The sequence below is a fragment of the Eubalaena glacialis genome, chromosome 2, assembly GCF_028564815.1.
Source record: "Eubalaena glacialis isolate mEubGla1 chromosome 2, mEubGla1.1.hap2.+ XY, whole genome shotgun sequence".
Lineage (NCBI taxonomy): Eukaryota > Metazoa > Chordata > Mammalia > Artiodactyla > Balaenidae > Eubalaena > Eubalaena glacialis.
This window is the reverse complement of record NC_083717.1, coordinates 76,335,385-76,355,346: the sequence shown is the minus strand read 5'-3', so window position 1 is coordinate 76,355,346 and position 19,962 is coordinate 76,335,385. Positions and strand designations below refer to the sequence as shown.

Here is a 19,962-nt window from a genome sequence, read left to right as displayed (position 1 = left end):
ATGAAATAAGAATAAGATGGATTAATGGATGGATGGGGGGATGGATGGAAAGATAGATATGTGATACATCAAGCTCAGTAAGATGTTAATGAATCAGTGTTGGTGTGCATTTGAAAATTTTCATAATAAAATGTTAGGAAAAATTAGCAAAAAACAAAACAAAACAAAACAAAACCCAGTAAGAAGCTATGTGTGAGCTTAACACACACACACATACCCCTATAGGCTAGATCGGGCTCATGGGCACCACTTTCAAGACTTTTGCTCTGTCCCATCATGCGTCCCCATCACCATATTACACTTACTCTGCAAGTTGATTATAAGGGGATCGTTCCTGCAGTCAAGCTCTGTGTTCTGCTATCCACCTTGCACGGGGCTTGATAGATCTGGCGCGGTTCAGTGAGTGAAGGTATGAGAAAATCCATCACCTGATGACATCATTAACATTTCTTCAACATGACCTGCCTGAGATAAAAGTGAGCCTGGCCTCCTTCTCATCAATCAAGGGGAAAGTTATGGGTTATTTGTGAAGGGAAAGCTATTTCTTCCAGTCAGAATTCCTGTTCCTACCCTGGAGGCTGGTTTCCGGACCAATCAAAAGACAGTTCCAAAGGAACAGCTTTGCAGTCAGTACCCTTCCCTGCACTTTCTCTGCTGTCATCTGCTATGGAGTGGCCCGAGCAGGTCTCTTGGTATTAGGGGTGAGAGAACAGAGGGATGCCCTCAGCAGAGTTGCCGCAGGCCTTTCTGGACTTCCCTTTCTTGCATTAAAATTAGTCTCGAACCCATTGAGAAAGGTCTTTTCTGAACCTTTGGTGGAGAGAAAGCTCAATCAAAATTTTTAAAGTGAGAAAAATCAATTAAACACACTTACCCTGTGTTTTAATCCTATTACCTTGAGTGAGGCCAGACGTGGATCATGAAAGCAACCGGAAAGAGTGTTACAGTTTTGTCATACTCACAGCTCCCTGGGGAGAAACAGTGAGCCATGCAGGGCCACTTGGGGGAAACACTGGGGCCAGTCATAGGCAAAGGAGAAAGTGGAACCATGGGCAAGCACCTTAGTGTGGATTCTGTGAGAAGGAACAGACAAAATTGGGTAGGAAGGCTTAGCATTGGCTGACTTGAGTAACTTTAGCAAGCTCTGGGCCATAGGGGCTGTGGTCCCTGGTTGTATGGTACCTGGTCCTGTAGTGTGATATACAGCAGCCTGGAGTATGAGCACCTGATAGGAGATGTGGTTGGGGTGTGGGCTTAATTGACAGCTCAGGAAGGGGAAGTGACTGGCCTCTAGGCAGGCCCTCAAAACTGGGTCAAGTCAGCATGTGAATAAACTGTATTACATCCTGTGAACCTAGGAATGCAAACCTCATTTCCTTATTTTAGGGGACGTATAAACCTGGGAACATATAAAAGTCTCTCTACTTAAGCCTAAATTTGAAGAGTTCTAAGCCACTACCTGCTCTTCCTTATTTGCATTCAAGAGTTCTTGTTTAAGCCACTGGTAGACAGCTGTCTTCATTTCTCAGGAAAGGGCCTTGGAACATATTGGCTTGGGAAGCCACAGCTTCCTCCCAGGTGATCCTGTCATCCTTAGAGTCGGTTGATGGGGGTCAAGCTGTCCTGAGGCTCTGATAGGTAGAACAATGGCTCTCCCAAAGATGTCCACATCTTGATCCGAGAACTTGCGAATGTGTTGCCTTACATGGCAAAGGAGAATTAAGGTTGCAGGTGCAATTAAGGTTGCTAATCAGCTAATCTTGAGATGGGGCCAATCTAATCACAGGAGTCCTTAAAAGTGAAAGAGGGAGCCAGAGAGAAGACCAGAGAGATGCCATGTGAAAAAGACTCAACCCATTGTTGCTGGCTTTGAAGATGGAGGAAGGGGCCACATGCCAAGGGATGCGGGCTGCCCCTAGAAGCTGGAAAAGTCAGGGAAGGGAGCCTTTTTCTAAAACCTCCAAAAAGGAATGCAGCCCTGCCAACACCTCGATTTGTGAAATCTATATTGGACCTCTGACCTAGAACTGTAAGATAATAATCGGTGCCATGATAAGCCACCAAATTCATGGTAATTTTTTAATGGTAGCAACAGGAAAAGTAGAGAGACTGAGGAGTTTAGGTGTCCTTAAGTGACAGAGTGACTACCCCTTCAGAACCACTCTCCTGTACTTCTTGTTACTAAACACACTCAATACCAAAGACTTGCTTTTAAGCAGAAATAGATTTATAAAGGGACATTCCATAGCTTACAGAATCTCTAGGAGGGCCACAGAACAGGCTCTGGAGCACACAGCCAGGAACAATGCCCACCCATACCATGGGGCTGCTTTTCTAAAACGTATTTTAAAAATCTATTTATTTACTTTGAGTCAGAAAGAGAAAAACAAATACCGTATGCTAACACATATATATGGAATCTAAAACAAAAAAAATGGTTCTGAAGAACCTAGGGGCAGGACAGGAATAAAGACGCAGACGTAGAGAATGGACTTGAGGACACGGGGAGGGGGAAGGGTAAGCTGGGACAAAGTGAGAGAGTGGCGTGGACATATATACACTACCAAATGTAAAACAGACAGCTAGTGGGAAGCAGCCACATAGCACAGGGAGATCAGCTCGGTGCTTTGTGACCACCTAGAGGGGTGGGATAGGGAGGGTGGGAGGGAGACACAAGAGGGAGGAGATATGGGGATATATGTATACGCATAGCTGATTCACTTTGTTATAAAGCAGAAACTAACACACGACTGTAAAGCAATTATACTCCAATAAAGATGTTAAAAAAAAAAGTTAATTTGAACACATGGATATGGCCTTTTGGAATTTCATACATTAAATCTGAAACGTAATTTTTTGATATAAGGTCAAGGTAAAAAGCTAATCAGACAAACTGATGGATTTTTAAAAAAATATAGCATACGTTTTCTTAAAAACAAAATAAACCAACACATGAGCTATTAAAAAAAAGCTATTTATTTACTTTGAAAAGACAGGTAAAGGAAAAACAGCAGTAATGTGTGCTTTAATAAGACAGTGGGCCACCCGGGCTCAGTCCTGCTGGGGACCGTCTGGGAAACTGTACAACACATTTCACAATTGTCTCACCAGAGGATGGGGGTGACTGGGGCTTTTTCCCACTGCCTCCTGTCTCCCATTGCTTGAGCATTGACCCTGAGGAAGTCAATGGCCTCAGGTTCCAGGTTGTGTCTAGGCATCAGTGTTAGTAAACTCCTTTGAGCTGGAGAGAGCTCTCCAGCAGGGAAGCAGAGCGGTAAACCATTTGAGATGTGAAGTCTTCAGCACAGCAGAAACTATGACCCACAGGGGTGTGTGAACTCAAACATGGGCTGAGGAGATGCGGTGTGGGACATCAATATCACCTGCTACAACCCCTCCTAAGATTAACTGCTAACATCTTGCCACCCCTTTCCACCTTTCTATACATACACACACACAGCAAATACATACTCTTTATCATGTGCGGGGCACTGTCGTCTATTAAGTCCTTGGTCTTCATAATGACCCTATCGGGTACATTTCAAAGAGCTGTAGTGCTTAGAGGATATTGGAATCATTCCAAAGTGTGTTGGAACAGTTCAATTTTAAAATGTTATTGTGCCAGAAATTATATCTTTTGCAACGATTTGAATTTATGGTGAAAATTTTTAGATGTTACCTTTAAACTGTATATGGGGGTGTGTAGTTTTTCAAAATTCTTTCTGTGGGTAAGCAGCTGAAGAGTTTATAAACCACTGTCCTAGACTTCTGCAGGTGTGTCTTCCCAGGTGATGTGCACAGAACCACTAAAATGGTTAATAGGGGCGGAGGTGTGTGTGGTGAAGCAGTTAGAGGAGCTTCTGTCATTACCCTCAAAGAATCCTGGGAAATAAAGGAAAATCAAAACAGGAGACTCTGTAGATAAAAAGTGAGTTCAGCTCGCTGCAGGTCCAAATGGATGAATGCTAAGCTCTCCAGCATCCTGATTTGGTGCCCCTCCCCTCCCAGAGTCTGTGGATGCTGAGTCAGTGGCTTCAATGCCATCCCAACCTGTCATCTCCCCTTGCATATTGACTTGATTTTCTTAATGTCACCTCCTCAAGTTCTAAGTGTTAAACTTACTCTATGATCAACATAGCAATAGGAAAAAAAAAAAAAGACTCATTCTGCTTTACCAGGAAGGCATTAAGCCTTTCTATTCTAGGAAGCAAATGAATATTCTAGTATAAACTTCATGGTACATTGAAGATACAACATGAGCTGGGAGGTAGTTCTAAGACTGGGCTTATGGACTAGCTGCAGAGGTGAGGCAATGAACAGTGGCAACAGAAAACCTACCTGATGTAGGAAAGAGATGCCTTGTAACTTACCCAAACTGATTCTCACAACCAGTCAAATTCATCAGCTGTAACTCAGTGTTTCCCCTTTCAGAAGACAATATTCTCTAATTCACAGGGATAAGCACGGTAGTTCTGTGGTCTCTCTGGAATCTAGTCTCTCCAAGAGTGAGTTAAGAAAGCTTAGAAAGGTTGTTAGAATTTAATCTGATCAATAACTCAAAAATGCTTCTCAAGACCAGTATAACAACCACTTCAGTTCACTTCTTCAGCTATTTTTCCTCTCAGTCTTGTTCGTGCTAACAATAGGCATGGTAGGAAAAACTTTAATGAAGAACTTCTTACTCTGATTCCTTTTTTAAACCTGGTAACATAGGGGTAAGAGCTTGGGTTTGAAGCCAGATGAGCATGAGTTTACATTCGGGCTCCATCACTTATTAGTTGTGAAGCTTGGCTAGTGCAGAGTGGCAGTGATGTTTCCTCTTCACAGGACTGGGGCAAGGAATCAGCAAGGCCATATGGGCAAGGAGCCCAAGACACTGGTATACAATAAACGGTGGCCAGTATTACCGGGATCATCACTCTCCTTTTGATTTGTAATTTGGTTTCTGGATAGACTGACTGCAGGAAAAAAACCTTCCGTAGAAGACTGATACAACCCTTTTGGCTATTTTTTCTTCAGTTAGTTATAAAATCAGAAATTGATATTCTGATTTTAAATCACTACTGATAGTTTGGTTACTGAAATCATTTCATCCGTTGGATTAAATATTTGGTTGTAAAACTTTACAAACACCATCTCATATAATTTGCATAAAAACCTATGAGTCAACCAAAACGAATACTATTATTCTTTTTCCCATTTAGGGTAGTAAAAAGTCAGATTAAGAGATATTAAATAACTCACCTTTACTCTCCTTTTTTCCTCTCTAGGAACTACTCTAATCCCACTTCTATACACTAAAATGCCACACATTCATCAGAGCCCATTTTAAGCTTTCCTTTCCTCTTTTCAGAGGAAAAGAACTCGTTCTTTCCTGACCTTCTCTAGCACTCAGAGTGTGAACTATATAATTTAGCACTATAATACTCTGTCATTTCTTCCCAATGGTTTCTTGGGTTTTTTGTTTGTTTGTGTGTGTGTAGGTTTGTTTGTTTGTTTGTTTTGGTATGTCTTTTTTATTTTAACTCTGGCCAGCAAGACAAGAAACCTCTCAAGGCTAGGAATCATGCAAGTTAAATATACTTTGGGTCTCACTCCCCAGTTCCCTTTCCCCTTCACACTCCCCAGCCCAGAGCTGGACTCAGAGCAAGTGCCTGGTGTATAACTTGATTGATTCACAGAGAGTTTACCTGAAATGATGACCTAGAAAATCCATTGCAAGAGAAAAATGGAGAATCACTCCTTGGGGACTGCCATCTAAGAAGCAGGACAAAAATGTTTCTGCTGGGAAATTGAAATGCAAAAAGCAAACACACACAGGAAACACATCACTTCTATGCAGCTTCTAGCACTGATTCTAGCAATCCCCATCATATCCCTCTAAGTTTATATGACCAGAACGTGCCTTTAGTCATAGTGTCCCCCAGTCGTGGCACTGTGACCATGTGTAGGTGGGGTCATCCTTCTGTGACTTTATGACACTCTGTTCTCCCTTCTGCGGTGATGAGAATCAACTTCATTGTCTATTAAAAAAATTAAACAACTCTTAACTGAGGGAAGCTAAATAGCAACTGATATTTTTGGAGACTCTCAAATTAGGACAGCTGAGTTTAATGGAAAAATAAACAAGTGTCGTACTGAATATCTGTTGCATATTGTTGCATGCTGAGTATCAGCCTAGAGAGAATTTTCCCATTTGTTTGTTCCTTTTTATCACGTCTTCCTGTTTGTTTATGAGTTATTATATAATCAAATAGATATTCCTTATAAATTCCAAATGGCAAGACATGACTAGGGTTCTTTTAGAACAGAAAATTCCAGATTTTTCCCAGTGGTTCTAATGACCAGCCTTCCCACCTCCTGAACCAGTTTCTTATCCAGTGAAAAAACAAGGCTTTTGAAGAGTCTACCGGATTCTGGTGGGGTCATGTTCACCAGGCAAATGCTTCTCGATACTTACGGTTCATATGAATCAACTGGAAATCTTGTTAAAATGCAGATTCAGTTGCATAGATCTGCTGTGAGACCTGTGAATCTGCATTCTAACACAGAAGTGATGCTGGTGCTCCTGGTTCACAGACCACACTTTGGTTTTTTTTGTTTGTTTGTTTTTGTTTTCACTTTTTATTTTATACTGGAGTATAGCTGATTAACAATGTTGTGTTAGTTTCAGGTGTTCAACAAAGTGATTCAGTTATACATATACATGTATCTGTTCTTTTTCAAATTCTTTTCCCATTTAGGTTGTTACATAATATTGAGCTTCCCTGTGCTATATAGTAGTTCCTTGTTGATTATCCATTTTAAATATAGCAGTATGTACATGTCAATCCCAAACTCCCTAACTATCCCTCCCCCACCACCTACCCCCCAGTAACTATAAGTTTGTTCTCTAAGTCAGTGAGTCTGTTTTTGTTTTGTAAATAAGTTCATTTGTATTTTTTTTTTTTTTTAGATTCCGCATATAAGTGATGTCATATGATATTTCTATTTCTCTGTCTGACTTACTTCACTCAGTATGACAATCTCAAGGACAGACCACACTTTGGGTAGCAATGTTCTAGGTAGAATTGGGTCTCTTGAAAACTTGACCAAAGGTTCTTGTGTGGAAGCAGATATGGTCCCTATCACTGGAGGTCAGAAAAGTCCTTAAGTTTTAGGGATCCTACTTTGAAAGAAGAACAAGCTGAGGAAAACCTGAGTTTCTGAAGGAAAATGGTTAAATTCAGGACTTCCCTGGGGGTCCAGTGGTTAAGCCTTTGCCTTCCAATGCAGGGGGTGCAGGTTCCATCCCTGGTCAGGGCACTAAGATCCCACATGCCTCGCGGCCAAAAAACCAAAACATAAAACAGAAACAATATTGTAACAAGTTCAATAAAGACTTTAAAAAATGGTCCAGATCAAAAAAAGATCTTTAAAAAAAAAAAAAGAAAATGGGTAGCTTCTTCTTAGGGTATAGTAGGAAACGGCTACTGGCTGGGAGCTCTCCCTGGTGCTGCTTGAGACTTCTCCCAAGTCTCCTTTCCTCACAGGATCTCCTCCTGAATTTTAGCTCTTTTGTCTAAAATATCAATCTAAATCCTTGTTTGAAAATGTGCCCTTCTTGGACTTTGATGCTTGACTATCCCTTGTATTTATTTCTGGCCAATACCTGGAGCCTTTGGGCCTGCCTAGGAAAAAGTATTGAGGTCTTTAAGCTCTTTCCTTGAAGACATATTTTCTAAACCACCAAACCCTGATTATCTATCTCCTATCTATCTATCAGTCTATCTATCTATCTATCCATCCAGCCATCGATCTATCATCTATCTCTGCTTAAATTTGATGTTCTTGACCAAGAAAGGAAAAGAAAGTTCATTGTGGCCATATTTTCATAAACAAAATAAGGTAGAGGCACACAGTATATGCCTTGCACATATCAGGTGTTCAATGCATACTTTTTATGTATGTAAAATTCATGTAAATAAAATTAAGCATTTTCAAGTATACAATTCATGTATTAAAGTATACAATATACATCTATATTCATGCTTTGTGCAAACACCACCTCTATCTAGTGCCCAGAACATTTAATGCATACCTTTTGAAAGCTGTATGAAAGCAAAGATTACTTGGGTGATTCAGAAGAAATTTCTGTCATTTATTGAATTCATTAGGCAATTTATTGACTCTTAAAATTGTGAATATCTTAACTACATTAATATTTTTTTCATTTTGTTTTTTATTTGTCTATGTGGTAATGATAATATCAGCTATTATTTATGGAATGCCTACTACATGTCAGATACTTTACATATATTTTCTTATTTAAGCCTCAGAACAACCTAATGAAATAGGTATTATTATTAATAATATTGATTGAAAAGAACACTAAAGCTCAGAGATTTTAATTAACTTGCCCAAGGCCATACAGCTACCAAGTGGCAGAGCTGAGGCTTAATCCAAGCCAGTCCGACTCAAGGACTTGATCTCTTAATCACAATGAAATGATACCTCATGTGGACACAGACTTATTATCTATGACAAGTGTGGATTATGAAGAAAGTTAAAGTCTCAACAAGCAAAAAACTAAATACATGTAAACTCAAGATTAAATGCTTGGAAACAAGGACTGAGAGAAAGCTGACAAAACACCAGAAATCTTCATAGAACTGTTCAGAATTAGGGAGTTTTTGCTGGAAGTTTTTCATATAGTTTAAGTGACTTGTATTTCATTATTCAACTGTCAGGATTTAAAAATCATGATTCTCTTGCATCACTGGTTTCTCTCCCTTAACTGGATCACTACATCAGAAAGGAAACTTGTTCCAACGTCTTCTATTTTAAAAAACAAACTAAAAAACCTTTCTGGTTACCTTCCATTTTTCTGCTCCTCTTTATTGCAGGACTCCTTGAAAGCATTGTCTATGGTCATTACTTCTTCATTCATTTCCCATCTTTTCGTCAACCTGCTCAAACAGATTCCATTCCCACCACACACTGAAACAGCCCTCATCAAGGTCACCAGTGGCCTCCATGTTGCCAAATCCATCACTCTCTTTTGGGGCCTTAACTTCTGAAACTTTTCAGCAGCCTTTGACCCCACTGACCTCCTTGAAACTCTTCTTTGCCTGCTGCCTCACCATACTCTCCTGACTCTCGTTCATCTACATAGGCTCCTCCTTCTCAACTTCCTTTCTGGGTTCTTGATTCTTGATTCCGGGATCTGGTTCCTTTTTCTCTGCCCCAGGGCTTGGTTCCAGGACACACGCAGTTTCCCATCTGCCTGTCTTCCCTAGATGATCTCATCCAGTCCCTTGACTTTAAGTACCTCCTATATGCTAATGCTAATCAAACAATATCTTCTGCTCAAACTCTCCCCCAGAGTTCAAACTCATAGTTCCAGCTGCCAGCTTGATAGTTCTTCTTAGAGGTCTAATAGACATCTCATACTTAACATGTCTAAAACTGAACTCTTGATTTCTGCCCCTAAACTTGATCCTCCCAAAGAATTCTCCATCTTATAAATGGCATCATAATTACCCAGTTGCTCAGGTTGAAAAAACAGAAACCACCTTGATTTTTCTCTCCTCCATCCCTAACTAATTCATGACAAGTTTGCGTAACTCTACGTTTACATTATATCCAAAATCAGTCCAGTTCTATCCCTATCTCCTCTGCAACCATTGTAATCCAAGCCATAATCATACCAATTACATCATCATTACAATACACGCAATAGCTTAAAACTAGTTTCTCTGCTTTCTCTTATGCCCTCCTGTAATTCATTTTCAGGACAGCCACCAGAGCAAATCAGATCAGGTTATTCCCCCTGCTTAAAACTGTCTTTTGATTCTCATCTCAAATAAAACCCAAGCTCTTTACTGCAGTTTTCAAGCTCCTATGCACACTGCCCTCTGAATCCATCTAGTACCCCCCTCTCTTCCTCTCTTTCTGAGCTTAAGCCACACCAGCCTCCCCTTAGCCCCAAGTATGCCAAGCCCCTTCTTGACTGGCTGTTTCTTCTGCCTGAAATTCTCTTCCCCTAGATCTTTACATAGCTGACTTTAGATCATCTAGGTGTCAGTCAAATACCACCTTCTTATAGAAGTCCATGCTAGCCATCCTTTCTAAACTAGCCAACATGCTCCACATTGGTCACTATCCTATGGCTCTTTTTATTTTCTCCATGAGGATCATCACTATCTAAAATTGCTTTGCTTGCTTATCATCTCCCCACTTGAAATTTAAGCTTTGGGAATTCCCTGGCAGTCCAGTGGTTAGGACTCCATGCTTCCACTGCACGGGGCGCAGGTTTGATCCCTGGTCTGGAACTAAGATCCAGCATGCCATGTGGCACGGCCAAAAAAAAGTTAAAAAAAATATAAGCTTCATGAGGGCATAGACTATGCATGACTACTGTATCCCCTATGCCCAAAATAATGCCTATCACAGTCTAGGTTCCCAATAGATGAGGAAATGGAGGCTGAAAAAAATTAAATGATGTGTCCAAAATCATCCTGTTAGTAAGAGATGAAGCCAAAATTTGAATCCAAGTCTGAAAATTTCACTCTGAATCTTGGAGTCCTTCTGTTACATGATAATGCATGTAATATATGTTCAGCAGGCAATTCTTTTCATTATCTGAGTAAGGGAAAAAAGTTCCCTGGCTTTTTGTTACTTGTAAAGCTTATAAAAATCTAACTAAAATAATTTTTTTCTTTTTCCTTTCTCTGAAACAGTATTATATTTACACACACACACACACACACACACACACACACATACACACATACCCCATACCTTAACTGAATATTCTATGTATCTGGAAAATGTTTTTGTATTAATCAAATAGGCCTTATCTTGACTATTCTATTTTTAATGGGCTAAAACTGATAGGAAAAGCCATAGACTGATTTTTTTGTCAGAAAATTATTAAAATTGGAACAATTTACTATGCAGTCAGTGGGTTTATGTTCTTTTGAACAAAATTGGTTTTTAAATTAGTGTCTTACATCCTCTATAAAAGGTTTCATAATGCCATTCCCAAAGGGAAGAATTGTGGTTTGCTAACTACACATCTTGAAAGTGCCTGAAATAGAAATAAAGAAATTATGTCCTAGGAAGAAAGGCAGTAATAAGACTCTTAAATACATAACCTGAGGATTTTCAAAATAATAGGTACATATATTTTTAAAATACTCTATGATTTTCTCCTCATAACTCTGGAGTTTTCTGTTAATTTTTTTTGCATCAGAGAAATACATGTATCAATACTTAGTATATAAAGTCAAAGATGTTTATACTGATGTTTCTTGATCTTTCACTGTTAATTATTATCTATTGACTTTCTACTATGGAAGATGAGGATTTAGCTTTCTTAAATGCCTCAGTCTACCTTCTGCCACATACACTTTTCGTCCAATCTCCCCAATATGGTGAGGTAACAATTTTTGATTAAACTGATTATCAATGTTTACATTATGTCTATTGTTCACAGCTGAGTTATGTATGATTGCACACAACTTTTTTCTTAGTATTAACGATTGCCTTTTTGGCATTGGTTTAGTTCTTTTTGTACCTCTCACTAATTCATCTACAGACTTTTTTTTTAAAAAACACTTTAAAATTAATTAATTAATTAATTAATTTTTGGCTGCGTTGGCTATTCGTTGCTGCGCGCGGGCTTTCTCTAGTTGCAGCAAGTGGGGGCTCAGTAGTTGTGGCTTGCGGGCTCTAGAGCGCAGGCTCAGTAATTGTGGCACACGGGCTTAGTTGCTGTGCAGCATGTGGGATCTTCCCGGACCAGGGCTCGAACCTGTGTCCCCTGCATTGGCAGGCGGATTCTTAACCACTGTGACACCAAGGAAGTCCCATCTACAGACCCCTTTTTTTTTTTTTTAATTAATTAATTTATTTATTTGGCTGTGTTGGGTCTTGGTTTCTGTGCGAGGGCTTTCTCTAGTTGTGGCAAGCGGGGACCACTCTTCCTCGCGGTGCGCGGACCTCTCACTGTCGCGGCCTCTCTTGTTGCGGAGCACAAGCTCCAGACGCGCAGGCTCAGTAGTTGTGGCTCACGGGCCTAGTTGCTCCGCGGCATGTGGGATCTTCCCAGACCAGGGCTGGAACCCGTGTCCCCTGCATCAGCAGGCAGATTCTCAACCACTGCACCACCAGGGAAGAAGCCCCTACAGACTTTTTGATAGAACTATAACTCCTTTCACTGTGGTACAAACATATTAGATAATCCCTTTCTCTCTCTCTCTTTTTTTCTCTCTCATTTTCTTGGAAGTATCCTCCCTGTGGTGCTCTACTTCTTGCTTTAGTCTGTACTGGTTGCTCTCCATAAGACTTGTTGGACATCAGTCCTGCTATTACTTTTATCATATTCTTAAGAATTCTCTCTACTATTATCTTGGAGTAGATCTTCCACTTCCTGGGCCCATGTCTCTTTCTTTTTAGCTTACTTTCTTATGCAGTTTACATTTCTCAGTAAAATCCTGAGAAAGTGTACATTTTTGGGAAGTAGCATATATGAAAATGTCTTTATTTTGCCCTCAGACTCAATGGATAGTTTAGCTGGATGTAGAATTCTAGAATAGAAATAAGTTTCTCTCAGAATTTTACAGGTACTGATCTTGCTTCTGGTATTACTATTGAGAAGTCTGATGTCATTCTGACTCCTGATTCTTTGTCTGTAATATACTTACAGTCTGGAAGATTTTAGGATCTTCTTTTTTTTTTTTTTAATGGTAATTTAGTTTTGTTTTTATTTTTCAATAAAGTTACTATTAGCTACACAGTCTTGCCTGAAATTAACTGTTCAGGGTTAACAAATGGATTTTTCTATTGAATTTATAAAACATTTAGCTTTGTAAGGGATCTTCTCTTTATATTTAGTGTTCAGAAATTTCAAAATGAATTGCCTTGGTATGAGTTTTTTTTTATTCACTGTGCCAGGTACTTGGTGGTTCTTTTCAATCTAGATGATCATGTCCTACAGTTACGAGAAATTTTCTTGTGTAATTTCTGCAACTTTAGAGGGCTTACTATGGGCAGTCTTATTAGTTGGCGTGTCATCCAATATTGCTCATAAAAATGCTTGTGTTGAAGTTTTTTTAAAGCTTGATTTATAATTTTCTTTCAGTTTAACAAAAGGCGAGCTGATATCTCTTGTGAAAATTTTTCTACAGATATCATTATTATTTTCTCCCCTTGGAAAAAGAGTAGACTCTTCCTTGGAAAAAGAAATGTCAAACTTATTATATTAAGATTAGATACTGTGTATGCTTTTTTTTTTAAATAAATTTATTGTTTGTTTATTTCTTTCTTTATTTATTTTTGGCTGCATTGGGTCTTCATTGCTGTGCGAGGGCTTTCTCTAGTTGCGGTGAATGGGGCTACTCTTCGTCGTGGTGCGCAGGCTTCTCACTGCGGTGGCTTCTCTTGTTGCAGAGCACAGGCTCTAGGCGCGTGGGCTTCAGTAGTTGTGGCACATGGGCTTAGTTGCTCCGCGGCATGTGGGATCTTCCCGGACCAGGGCTCGATTCCCTGTCCCCTGCATTGGCAGGCGGATTCTTAACCATTGCGCCAGCAGGGAAGCCCCTTGTGTTTTAAACTTATAATGAATTAGCAAGACTTTTGTACTTGTCACTAAGACCTATCCAAAAAAGATGCTCCAACTTTTGAGTACTGAAATTACGGAAATAAAACAAAATAGTCAAACCAATATTAATTATTTACTCGCTCTTCTGACTGGATTTGGGAGAAAATAAGCCGGGAAAAGCTCAGCCCTGACTTCTGATGTAAGAGACTTGGGCAGAGATACTAGTCAGGAATGGGCCACATCTACTCCTGGTGCTAAGAACAGGGTAGGCAAGTGGAGAAAAGAATCTTAGAGGGCAGAACCCAGGTCAGGTGGTGGCAGGAGTAGGGAAGTAAAAGTCTTCCTTGTTCTGGTGATGCTTCGAAATTCTACTTTATAGTTCAGGAGAATAAACCAAACAGCTGAAAGCAGGGGCCAGATAACTGTCTGGTGTTGGTGGTGGCAGTGGTAATCATTGACTCCTCAGCCATCGCTGGCTATATTTATCCTCAGAGAGGTCCATGGTGAGCAGAATAACTTCAACTGGCAGTGGGAGGAAGGACGATGGGCTAGTGACGCCATCTGCACCTTTCCCACAGCACCAAGTATTATGCATAGGCCTCTTTCCCTTTTCAAGGGCCTGGGTGGGTGCTTAATTTGGTTGAATCATATTGGTGGAGCAGGAAGGATTCAGATAAATAAGGCAGAAGCAGTAGTGTGACAATCTCACTCATTGTTCTTAGAGGAGAACTTGGAAGTTGTGTTAGGTGCAGCCAAAAATTATCGGGATATTAGGCGCTGTACATCCGCTTGACTAGGACATTGATAACTTCATGCAACGGAAAGAGATGGTTTGGGGTGTGGCTGACACCAAAAGGATACTCAGAATTGTTCCAAGACAAGCAACATCAGTAATTGTGTGAGGAGTGAGTCAACCAGATTAATTACCAACTTCTGTCTGCATATGTAAGATAAAATAGTTGAGCCAATATTAATTAGACCTTCACTCTTCTGATTGGGTCCTGGGAGAAAATAGTAATAATAAAATTTATATGATATTAGATATAATAAATAATATTAAAATAGTAACTGAAGTGTTGCCCTAAAGTTTTTTTTTACATGAGTTAGTGCCTTTGATCTCCATTAGAATCCAGTGAAATAGGCACTACATTACTGCCATTTTACAGATGATGAAACTGAGTCAGAGACGTTAAGTAACTAGCCTAAACACATACCAGTAGTGTTTAGGAACTTCAGAGCGTGAATCCTCCTTAAAAAAAAAAAAGAGTGTGTCAAATTTACAATTTATGATTCTAAGGGGAAGAGAAAGTTACTTCCTGAGTCTATAGTGATGAAAACCTATTACATGACTATGGGGGGTGGGAGGCAGCTACAGCTCCTGGTAGAAAGTCCTAAAGCTCATTCACGTTACCTTGGGAAATCTGCTATATGTACATGAAAACAATTAAAGTGTATCCAAATGGAGGAAACAAAGAGGGTTACACTTGGTATTTCTCCTGTAAGAACAACTGCATAATATTAATTTTAAGTGCAGAATATGTGTTGTCTATTAATCAGGACTTTAAAAAATAGCACTCTGTATACCTTTTGCTAGCAAGCATGCACTCATAAAGCACTTGCTTCAGTTTCATTATTTAAGAAGATGCTCAAATCCCAAAATATTTTTGGCTCTGTGTATTTCAAACTAAAGATTCTTTTATCAGGTTCATTTGGAAAATTACACTAAATCTTCACTCTTTGCCAATGTAGACCTGGGTGAAGGTGTAAGAAATCAGATAGAGTGTTAAAATTAATTTTCTCTCCCCAAAATAAAATTTTTTGTATGTTACTCTTCATACTCTTTGATATGTGCAATCCTTGGGGGAATAAAAGGGGAACTGAAGCAACATTTATTCACGTCTCACTATGCCACGCTCTTTATGTACTGAAGTTTATGATGCATTTTTCCTTCCTAGTCTCATGTGATCATTGGGAGGCTATCCAGCATCTGGTTAAAACACAGGCAGTGGCATCAGAAGTGCCCAGGTTCAAATTCCATCATACCACAAAAATAGCACTTAAAATTTATACAATATATGTCATAATTATTCTTACATGAAATCTAACTATGGCCAATAACATGAAAGATCAATGTTGTATTTCAAATACAAGAATATCAAATACCAACATCTGAAAATCCCACCCACTAATCAAGATTATCAACAATTCATTTACTGATCTACCAACCCTATCAAATATCTTATCATGATGAAATTTCCACTCCCTATTAGAAATCTGCTTAATATTGCAAATCCCAACAGGAGGCTTTCTAGCTATACACTATACATCAGACACAGTAACTGCCTCTTCATCTGTGACTCATATCTGCCACGGTGTGAGCTACAGATAAATTATCTGAAACTTACATGCAAACAAAGCCCCCATATTCTTTATCTGTGTATTCATCCTTTCTAGTGCCATAAAGCTTTGGGACCTGGACAAGGCATAGCAATGTCTCTAAGCCTCAGTTTTACTCACGGATTTTTGCAAGGAATAAATTAAATACTATAGGTAAAGCATTTAGCCCAGGGCTTGACACATAAACACTGGCTATTATAGCATCAGGGCCGGGGCCCAGGTGAGGTAAGGCACGTATGTGCAAAATTTAAGGGGGTGCCCAAAAAACTCAGTAATGAAGATAAATAGTATTTTAATGCAATACTTTAAAAATTGAAATTAGTGCCAAAAATCCATGAAGAACAAAATATCAAAAATTTCAATAAGGACAGTATTGATAGTCCTGATTTTTCCTTTGCTTCACTTCAGTGTGGCTTGGCATGACACAGTATAATGTATGATGTATGTTGTGTGTATTGTTATTTAGTGGGTATTGTCATTTTTTTTTTAATTAATTAATTAATTAATTTATTATTTATTTATGGCTGTGTTGGGTCTTCGTTTCTGTGCGAGGGCTTTCTCTAGTTGTGGCAAGCGGGGGCCACTCTTCGCGGTGCGCGGGCCTCTCACTATCGCGGCCTCTCTTGTTGCGGAGCACAGGCTCCAGAAGCGCAGGCTCAGTAATTGTGGCTCACGGGTCCAATTGCTCCGCGGCATGTGGGATCTTCCCAGACCAGGGCTCGAACCCGTGTCCCCTGCACTGGCAGGCAGATTCTCAACCACTGCGCCACCAGGGAAGCCCGTCATTTCTTTTTTGTTGTTGAACAGAAGTGAAAGTTGTCTCTTAATTCTCGTACCTGTAAGGATCACTGTCCAATAATGTACTACTTGGCAGAGAAGCTGAAACAAGAGTGTCAGCTTATGTGGGGCTCCATTGTCTAAACTGTGGTGTCTTGACTGGTTAATACATGGTAAATAAACATGATTGTTTGCTCAGCTATACTGAACTGAGCTATTGTGGCATGAAACTTCAGAAGAGCTTAAAGACTATACTATATATATATATATATATTTTTTTTTTTTTTTTTTTTTTGCCTATTTTCTGAAAATTGCTGGAAGGAAAATTTTTTCCAAAATCAATGTGCAGGAGTCTTAACGGCACATGCACGTGAAGGAAGGAGGGAGCCGAAGTGGTAGATTCCTGTGGCCTTTAAAATGATTGAATGACGATGGAAATGGATGCAAAGTGACTTCTCTACTGAAGCAGAAGATTCTTATTACCTTCCATTAACTCAGTTTAGTCTTCAGGAAGGGGCAGAGCGAGTGAAATACAGAAAACTGAAGAGAAGAAAACCTCACTTTGGAACTTTCTCCATGACTGTTCCTTAAGCCCTATCTTTCTACTTGTTTTGATTTTGCTGTGAATTTATAAATAGTGAAGACCAAAGAAATAGAAGAAACATTTGAGAGCTTTATACCAAGAAATTTGCCTTGAGAGCTGCTATTCTTCGGAGGGAAAAGCATATCAAGTTCCTGTCTGTTTTTTTTTTTTTTTTTTAAACAAGGTTTCTTATGTCCTTAGATTTTGAAGGATAAGTCAAATATAAATACATACCTGCACACTAGTTTTAGCAGCTGTGTAAGAATAATGAGATTTGTAAATTAAGGGCTTTGTAATGTGGATGTGTTGCTACTAGAGTTGACTGCTCAGAAGATCTTTTATGGCTCTTCAGTGTTTTATTTTTGATCTATCACTTCAATGACATTATTTGCCCAAACAGAAGTCCATCTGTCTTTCTAAGCTATGACCTTTTTATGAACAGTGTTTGCATTCAATGTGCAAATGTCCATGTATTATCTATTTAAGCAACATCATAGGGCCATCACTCAAGGAAGTTGAATGAGGTGAACATTAATATAGCTCTTTCCCCTATTTTTTAAATGTAACAAATACTTTTTATGTTCCCCTCCCCCTTCCCCTTTCCCCTTTCCCCTTTCCCCTTTGGGAAATGTGTCAGGATCTAGATAGTTTAAGGTGACTATCTAGAAATAGTCTGAGAAATTGATCCACACTGAGCCTGGCTTCTTTGTGCTTCATCATAAGGCGTGCTGCCGGCCAGCCTAATTTTAAGTACCCTTTTAACAAGAGAACCTCGTGGAAATCCAGCTGGCAGACTCAAGGAGTTCAGGAAACAGGACCACAGAGGTTACACTCTGGGATCCTGGCCATGAGGTTGGATGCCTCACCTTGTTGAAAAGAGACACTGGACCTAAATGGTGCAGCATGACTTTGTTCCTGCTTGGCCAAATTTCTCAACACCACAGTTAGCTAAGTCACCTACGGCCACCTTCGAAAAACATGGAGAGCACCTACCCCGAGGAGATGGTAGACTTGGAGTAAGCCATCGTCGACATAATACCTCTGATGTCTTTTTTAACAATGGACCTCTACGAACGACAGGAGATTCCTGGCACCAGCCCTCCTTATTCCACCACGATTCCGTGGACTCTGGTGTCTCTAAGGGAGCGTATGCTGGAATCACAGGGAACCTATCTGGTTGGCACGGCTTTTCCCGAGGTCACGACGGCATGAGCCAGCATAGTGGGGTGGCACAGGGAACCATCGCCACTGGAATGGCAGCTTCCACTCCCGGAAAGGCTGTACCTTTCAGGAAAAGCCAGCTACAGAGATTAGGGAAGAGAAGAAAGATGATAAGGTAGAAAAGTTGCAGTTTGAAGAAGATGACTTTCCTTCTTTGAATCCAGAAGCTGGCAAACAGAATCAGCCATGCAGACCTATTGGGACCCCTTCTGGAGTGTGGGAAAACCCACCTAGTGCCAAGCAGCCCTCTAAAATGCTAGTCATCAAAAAAGTTTCCAAAGAAGATCCTGCTGCTGCCTTCTCTGCTGCATTCACCTCACCAGGATCTCACCATGCAAACGGAAACAAATTGTCAACCATGGTTCCTAGTGTCTATAAGAACCTGGTTCCTCAGCCTGTACCACCTCCATCCAAGCCCAGTGCGTGGAAAGCTAACAGAATGGAACACAAATCAGGATCCCTTTCCTCTAGCCGGGAGTCTGCTTTTACCAGTCCAATCTCTGTTACCAAACCAGTAGTACTGGCTGGTGGTATAGTTTTAAGCTCTCCCAAACAGAGTCCCCGCCAGCACCACTCCTCCAATTGAGATCAGCTCCTCTCGTCTGACCAAGTTGACCCGCCGAACTACTGACAGGAAGAGCGAGTTCCTGAAGACTCTGAAGGATGACCGGAATAGAGACTTCTCAGAGAGCAGAGACTGTGAGAAGCTGGAGGAATGAGAGGACAACAGCACACCTGAACCAAAAGAAAATGGAGAGGAAGGCTGTCATCAGAATGGTCTTGCTCTCCCCGTAGAAGACGAAGGGGAGGTCCTCTCTCACTCTTTGGAAGCAGAGCACAGGTTATTGAAAGCAATGGGATGGCAGGAGTATCCTGAAAATGATGAGAATTGCCTTCCCCTCACAGAGGATGAGCTCAAAGAGTTCCACATGAAGACAGAGGAGCTGAGAAGAAATGGCTTTGGGAAGAATGGCTTCTTGCAGAGCCAAAGTTCTAGCCTGTTCTCCCCTTGGAGAAACACTTGTAAAGCAGAGTTTGAGGACTCAGGCGACACGGAAACCAGTAGCAGTGAAACATCTGATGACGATGCCTGGAAGTAGGCATATCAATGCTTACTGTTAAATCTGACCCAGTAAACTCAGCTTGTGTGTTTAGCGGTTATACAGAAGAAATCGTTCTTTTCCTTTTCTTTTTCTTATGTTGTTGTTGAATACTTCATGCACAAGGGAAATAATCATATCCCAAAGAGAGAGAGAGCGATTGGCTTGTTTAGCTTTTGTTGCTGTTCTTCCCTGTTATCTGCTTAATAGAACTTTGTGTGGTGGGAAAGATTTTTAAAACACACACACATACACACAGTATATATGGGGCGCGATGCACAAGTGGGATCTGGCAGGGC

General features: G+C 40.3%; 2 protein-coding genes across 3 annotated transcripts in view; both read left to right on the top strand.

Moving 5' to 3' along the window:
- FAM81A (family with sequence similarity 81 member A) overlaps nucleotides 1-19,962 on the top strand; it is a 122,863-nt gene that overhangs the window by 21,156 nt on the left and 81,745 nt on the right. The gene's annotated exons all lie outside the window — the stretch shown is intronic.
- LOC133085151 (vasculin-like protein 1) lies at nucleotides 18,022-19,778 on the top strand. The gene is given in 3 exon segments (XM_061182061.1): nucleotides 18,022-18,563; nucleotides 18,566-19,122; nucleotides 19,124-19,778. Coding segments are annotated over 3 exon segments (1,425 nt in total). The 5' UTR covers nucleotides 18,022-18,235; the 3' UTR covers nucleotides 19,664-19,778.